Genomic DNA, 6,937 nt, shown 5'->3' on the forward strand with positions numbered 1-6,937 from the left:
GACACGCGCTCTTCCAGGATGTGAGTCGGGAGGGGGCAGGGGGCGTCGGCTCTCCTGGCCCCGGGGGTTGGCAGTGTCTCTCCAGGTCTCTCTCTCCTTGCCCCTGCCTCTGTCGGTGTCTCCCCTCCAGGTCTGTTTGGGGCCCTGCCTCCGTCCCTGGGCTTCTGTCTCTCTCTCTGATCCTGCTGTCTGTTTCTATGTCTCCCTTCTTTATCTCATTGCCTTTGTTTCCTGTTCTCGGTCTCATTTTTTCTCACCTCCTTGTCTCTGGTTCAGTGACACTGCCCCCCACCCCCCACCCCACCCACCCCATCTATGTGTCTGGTGGGGTAGAGACTCCCAACACTTGGTCACCGGAGCAGTTGCACCACCCCTTTATGGCAGCCCCTGGATGGGCTGATCCAGCGAGGGGCCTGGAAGAATAAGACCCAGTGCTGACCCCAGAGCCCCTTAGACCTGACTCAGAGGCCGTGGGGTCCCACAGTTGGTCAGTGTTGCCCAAAGTCATCCTCTGTGGTCTGTACACTCCTCTTGTAGGTGGCAGGTGGTCTGCAGGCCCCACAGGCACCAGCGTGGAATAGCCTGGCCTTAGTCACTGCCCTGAGCCCCTTCCCCCACCTTTCACCCCAGTGCTCAGTCCCACCTGGTCCTCTTCATGCTCCTACTCCCAGAGGCCCTTGCCTGTGGGAAAGGCTGTCCTCCTGTCCCTTCCCCACTGCCCCCAGTGACTCAGCATCTTGACCACAGCCCTCTTGGCTGGAAGGGACCCTCCCCTCCCATTTCCTAGATGGAAAAAATAAGGCCTGAGGGGTTAGGGGTATGTCCAAGATCACACATGGAGACAGGGGCATGCTAGGGTGTGGCCCCAGGTGTCCTCATTCCCAGCTTATCACTCTTATACCCCCTCCCCCCAGTCTCCCCATCTGCCCCAACCAGGCTATGCTGGGCTGCTGTGACCTCAAGCCAGTGGCAGACCTCTGAGTCAGGCTTCCGGCTAGTAGTTAGATTTATTCCTGAGCCTCACCTGTACCGAGAAAACAGCCAGAGGGGAGAGGCACTGAGAACTTGGAGCTGCTAGGGGCTCTCTGTCCAGGCTTTGGCCTGCCCCTCCTTGCCAGGCTGCTGGTCCCCTTTGCTGGGCCGCTTTAGGTGACCTGGAGTCTCTGGTCCCTGGGAGAGGCAGCACCATGTCTTGACTCTGTGCCTTTCTGTTTACCTGCCTCTGTTGCCCTTCATCTCTGCTTCTCTCACACACACACTGAGTCGGCCTCATAGGAAGCCCCAGTCCTGGAAGGTTAACCCCAGCCTGCTCTGTCAGGTCTTAGGGCTAAAACTGAGACACCGGCAAAGGAAGGACAAGCACACAAGGAAATAGCCGAGAGTGGGCAGAGTCTGGGATGGACCGTGGCCCACAGTAGATTTGGGGGTTCAGTCTGGGACAGGTGCCCAGGATTCTCAGGCCGCATCTTGGCCCATTTCCCTACCTTCCTCAAGCTGGGACTCTGCCAAGGGCTGATGCATCAGATAGAAATCAGGATATACTCAGTGTGGGAGGTGGGGGTACAAGGAGCTGGCCTGGAGCACCCCCCATGAAGCCAAGCCCTGCAGGAAAAGTGAGCAAGCAGTTGGACCTGCTGTGTGCTCTTCCTCTGCCCCCCTCATTGGAAAAGCTCCTGTAGGGCTGAGCTGGGCAGGCAGTTGGGACCAGGCTGGGCAGGAGGAAAGGCTAGGCAGGGGGGCGGGTTGGCCAGCTGAGGCTCTGTCAAGTTGGGCAGGGGCCTCTTACCTCCCAGACTCCACTCACAGCTCCCATCCATGCCTCTTTGTCCTCTAGGTTTTCCGCAGAGCAGACAAGAATGGTGAGTGTGGCTTTCCCTGGGCCCCACAGTGGGAGGAACAGTGGGGGACATCATGGAGGCTTGGGAGGATTGGGGGTTTGAGGGCACAATCTAGAATGGAGAAAAATTTGGGGGGACCCAAAGCAAGAGAATCAATCAAGGCATCCTTCCTGGAGGAAGTGCTATTTTGAGCCAAGTTTGGCAGGATGGAGAGTGGAGGGAATGTAGTTTAGCCAGAGGCTGAAAGTAGAGGCTTTCATGCAGTGCCCTGGCACAGAGGTAGGTACCTGTACCTTCCTGTATATGACTGTGATTTCTACCCCATTTCACAAACAAAGGAACAGGGGCCCAGAGAGGTAAAAGCAGGTCGCCTGAGGTCACACATCCTTTAACCCAGGTCTACATGGTGCTTGGTCCCAGGCTCCCTGTGTGAGAGGCTGGGAAATGTGGGCTAATGGGGATGAGGCCCAGTGGGGAGTTTTACTCTTAGATTTTTAGCGGGTTCAGTAACGTTCCGTATGACCCACTATCTGGATCCAGGGAGGGCCTGGGCATGATAGAGCTGGCTCCAGGGAATCAGCTCCTCCTGTCCCGGGTCCTGGGCGGTCGCAGACGCAGGTCTAGGAAAACCTTGAAAGTAAAGCAGGGGACCCTGCAGGCAGGTTATTGCCCACAGGTGACCCAGAACAGCCCACTGTACCCTGATTGGCCAGGCGAGGATCTGAGCTGAGGCAGCCAGCCAGCCTTGACCTCACCTCCATCGGGCTCTTCAGACCCTCTTGAAATAGGGTCGTGTCCCTACCCTTTGGCCCTTTAGGTCTCTTCAAATTGGTAGAGACCATTTGTCCCAATCCATTGGTCAGGACGCATAGTCTCATTTGGATCAGAGCATTCTGTCCGATCCCCCTGCTTAGAGACCTTGCAGGCCAGCTCCCCAGTGTCTCTGGCCACCCACTCGAGTGCTCTCAGCCTTTCTACATGCCCCGGTGACAGGGAGGTTATTCACTCTGGAGCCAGTCTGCTGCTTCTTACAGGGGCCCCAACCCTTGAGAAGCTCTCATCAGCCTCCCTGTGGCTTCTCTGTGAAGGGCCTGGGTTCACAGTACAAAGGCTGTCGTCATCCTGGGGCCAGGCTGGCCAGCATGTGAGGCAGACTCAGCCCCCCACGTCCTCCAAGTGACATCTCGGCCCTGCCATGATCAGGCCGTGTCCCAGGCTGTTCATTTGTTTCTTCATTTGGCAAACATTTATTGAGTCCCTTCCCAGTGCCATGTGTGTACCCGCTTGGGTACATGCAAAGTGGTCTCTGTTGCCTTAAGTGGGCCTCTCTAGTGGCTCCTGCCCTTTTGTCCCCAACAGCCAGGGCCCCCACCAAGCTCAGAATCGCATTCCACCTGGCTGGGTGGGTGTGATATGCTGTGAGGCCTTTGGGGGCCTGGACCTGGTGGCAGGGGTCAGCCAGGGGTCAGGGATATGGACTCTGTTCCCTGTCCACCCCCAGATGATGGGAAGCTCTCATTTGAGGAGTTCCGGAATTACTTTGCTGACGGGGTTCTCAGCCCTGGGGAGCTTCGGGAGCTGTTCAGCGGCATTGATGGGCAGTCCACTGAGTGAGTACAGGGGAGATGGAAGAGCCGTGGGTAGATGGTGCCTTACGGAGGACAGAAGGAGAGGGGATATAGGGGAGGGGTGTCCGGGCTCAGTGCCAAGTTTCACCCACCCACTCACTGCCTCCCTAGCTTCAGCCTTGCCCACCACACTCCAACTAGGACCTTAAAATAGCCAGACCTGAGTCACCATCCGTGGTTCAGCCCACAGGTGCCCCCTCCCCATTCCTGCTTCCTGCAGGAACCAGAGGATGCCTAGGGACAGCTGGGGCCCGCCTGCTCCCACCCATGGATGCAGGTACATGAACACGCACATACCACCCCACGTGTGCTCCCACATCTACAAGCCTTAGCACGAGTTTGCATGCCTTCCTCCCTGTGCTGCCTCACATGGCTACGACACGTACACAGCTGTCCCTCCCTCTCACTTCCCTTCTCCCCTCATCTCCTTAGAATAAATTCTGAGTGCCCTAGCTGGTTTCACTCAGTGGTTAGAACATTGGCCTGTGGACTGAAGGGTCACAAGTTCGATTCCGGTCAAGGGCATGTACCTAGGTTACAGTCTCGATCCCCGGCCCTGTCGGGGCACCTATGGGAGGCAACCAATAGATGTGTCTCTCTCACGTTGATGTTTCTCTCTCTGTGTCTCTTCCCCTCCCTTCTATTCTCTCTAAATCAATTGAAAAAATATCTTCAGGTGAGGATTAACAGCAACAAAAAGAAAGAATACATTCTGAGGATTGGGCTGGACCCCTTGTCTGCACCCCCCTGCACCTCACCACCAGACACTCCAGTCAAATTCCTTGTCCTTCAAGGCCTGACATAGGCAGCCCCTCCTATAGGAAGCCCTCCCTGACCTACCAAGTAACACCCCATGCCTTCTCTGTATTTTCCCAGCCTTGGCTTCCCCTTCCCAGCTCTGACCACTCCTCTCTGGCCTCTGTCCACATCTGTCTCTCTTGGCCTGAAATTCCCTTGGAGGCCAAGAGTGGGTCTGAGTTTCTGCCCTCAGAGAGTGTTTTATGGGGCAGTAGTATCCTTGCTCCCTCCCACCACCAAACCTGGGGTGGTCAGGAGTTGCCTCCTTGTCAGGCTGAGCTGGGTTGGGAGAGGGAGAAATGTTGGGTTCAAAGTCCCAGTTCACCAGGCTCAGATGTGAGGGTCTGAAGGGCACCTTCTCTTTTCTCCACAGCAATTTGGAAACGGAGAAGCTGTGTGGTGAGTAAGCCCACTGGAGCTCTTGTCTCCCGGGACCTCTGGACACTTGGTTGTGATGGGGGGCTGTTGCTGGTCTCCTGATGAGTAGGGTGGGCTGGGTTCAGCATATGAGGCCTGGTTGGCTGTTGAGGAATTCTCTGTTGGGTAGATGGGGGCAGGGCGGGAACCTTCGAACACCCTCTCTGCCCACAGACTACTTCTCAGAACACCTGGGTGTCTACAGGCCTGTGCTGGCTGCGCTGGAGTCCCTGAACCGTGCAGTGCTCACTGCCATGGACACCACCAAGTTGGTGAGTGAGAGAGCTGTTATGATGGGTGTAGGGCCCCAAATGAGTTCAGGGGGTCTACTGTGCTGTGGGAGCCTCCACTGTCTCAGGCTACTGAGCTAGAGGGCTGGGTTCAAGTCCTGGCTCTCCCACTTTCTGTTTGTGTACCTTTCCCTCTCTGGGCCTCAGTTCCCTCATCTGTAAGCTGGGGATAAAAATAGGGCCTGCCTCCCTACGCTTGTCAAGTAAATGAGAATGAAGGCAGGGATTTCTGTCTGTCGTCTCCATCCCCAGCACTCAGAACTCTGCCTGGCACATAGTATGTGCTTAATACCTGGAGCTGCTGCTACTACTGGTTTTTATTATTGGCCAGACCTGACTATTGGAGGGAATTAAGCCTAGGCCTCAGTAGGGATGGGTTGGGGGTGCGGTGTGCTTGCGCATGTGTCCACAGGCCCATGCTGGTGTGCAGAGCCTGGTGGGGGTGGAGCCCGGCCTGAGGACGTTAGGGAGGATTCAGCACGTGTTCACCCACGTTTGTGTGCACGTGTGGACGTGTGTGCGCAAGCGTAAACAGTGCTCACAGCCAGGGCTCCAGGCCTTTGGTGACTTCAAAAAACCCACACCGCCCATGCCTTTGTGTGTTCCTTTTAAGAGATGTCTACGCTTCCCTTTGTCCCATAGCTTTTAATAAGGGGGCAAGGAGGGAGCAGTGAGCAAGCCTGGCTTTTTTTGTGCCTGATTTTCTATGGAAGGGGAAACCGACACCCTCAGCCAGTGGATGATCGGCTGAGGGCAGTGCTTCCCCTCCGGTTGCTTTCACATGGGATTTAGTAGCTTTTCAAAGGGTCAGTCACCCTTTGGGGTCTGGCATGGGATGGGAACCCAAATGGTACTGTACCATTTGGGGTTGGCGTATTGTGGCAACTTCTGTATCTGTGGCCTGAACAGTTGTGTGGGCATCAGCTTCCTTATTGCCATAGAAACAGGGCCCTGGTCGTGGGCAGCTGGAGTAGTTAGGGGAATTCAAACTGCAAGTTATAGTGAGGGCCCCAGACCACCTCCTCCTGGCCCAGAAACAGAGAGGGGGTGACCCATCACCACACAATGACTCTGCGAGCTCCAGTCACCTGATACTTTTATCTGGCACTCGATGCCTTTGATAGAGCTTCAGCTTAGCCCGCTAAGCCTGTGCCTCTGCAGCCCGCTGGTGGCACCACCCCTTCCAGTCCAACATGACTCAGTTGAAGACTTCGTGCACCAGCCTGGAGCCACACTCGTGGTACATGGCCCGGGTCATCCATTGGCGTTGGAAGTTGTCCAGTGAAGCCACCATGGAGCCACCGGTCCACACGGCTGTTCCTCGCCCAGGCTTGACCACCAGGTGTGGCTGCAGTGCCCCATAGCCATGCTTCTGGCACTGCGCTAGTAGCTCCATCTCCAGGCGCTCAGTGAAACCAGGGAAAAGTGTGGAGCCACCGGCCAGCACCACAGTGTCAGCCAGCCTCTTCCGCAGTGTTTCAGGCACCTTCCGCAGTGCCCAGAAGGCCAGTGTAGACAGTCCTGGCTCCATGTGGCCCAGCAGAGCCGGCTGAAAGATGGGTTCAGGGCAGCGGAAGCGCTCGCTGCTGAGGTAGACAGAGCATCCATTGCCTAAGCAGACACTGGCTGGATGGTGGCGGGCAGGGTTATGGAGGTCACCCTCAAAGTCCAGCGAAACGTAGCAGCAGCGCTTCTTGAGCTGTGTGATGGCCTTTCGGGGTAGGGTCTGCAGCAGTCGATCAGGGCATGCTGCCACCAGCAGGTCCCGCAGGTAGCGAGAGAGGGTGGTGCCCGCCACCTCCAGCCGGAAGGTGGCCTCGTGCCACGAGTGGCCCGCGTAGATGGGCGTGGCGTGGCACACCCCCGCTCCTGCCTCCACAGCCAGCCCGCTGAATGCGCCGGTGGAGCAGACAGCCAGCAGCGCAGTGCTGGCCATGTGGCACGCGGGCACTGCCAGGTCCTGGCA

At 56.9% G+C, this 6,937-nt stretch overlaps 2 protein-coding genes across 2 annotated transcripts in view; one reads left to right on the top strand and one right to left on the bottom strand.

Moving 5' to 3' along the window:
- Nucleotides 1-5: 5 nt before the first annotated feature.
- The window catches only part of NECAB3 (N-terminal EF-hand calcium binding protein 3), a gene marked incomplete at its 5' end in the record, with an annotated part of 15,281 nt that continues 8,349 nt past the window's right edge, over nt 6-6,937 (top strand). Inside the window, 5 exons of the mRNA XM_005879858.2 lie at nt 6-20; nt 1,835-1,859; nt 3,340-3,448; nt 4,638-4,663; nt 4,856-4,953. Of these exons, the coding sequence (XP_005879920.1) occupies nt 6-20; nt 1,835-1,859; nt 3,340-3,448; nt 4,638-4,663; nt 4,856-4,953 (273 nt within the window). The remainder of the gene's footprint in view (nt 21-1,834; nt 1,860-3,339; nt 3,449-4,637; nt 4,664-4,855; nt 4,954-6,937) is intronic.
- Nucleotides 6,056-6,927, bottom strand: ACTL10 (actin-like 10). Its single transcript, XM_005879799.2, has one exon. The coding sequence runs from the start codon at nt 6,905-6,907 to the stop codon at nt 6,170-6,172; it is 738 nt and encodes a 245-aa protein (XP_005879861.1). The 5' UTR covers nt 6,908-6,927; the 3' UTR covers nt 6,056-6,169.

This window comes from Myotis brandtii, unplaced genomic scaffold (assembly GCF_000412655.1).
Source record: "Myotis brandtii unplaced genomic scaffold, ASM41265v1 scaffold61, whole genome shotgun sequence".
Lineage (NCBI taxonomy): Eukaryota > Metazoa > Chordata > Mammalia > Chiroptera > Vespertilionidae > Myotis > Myotis brandtii.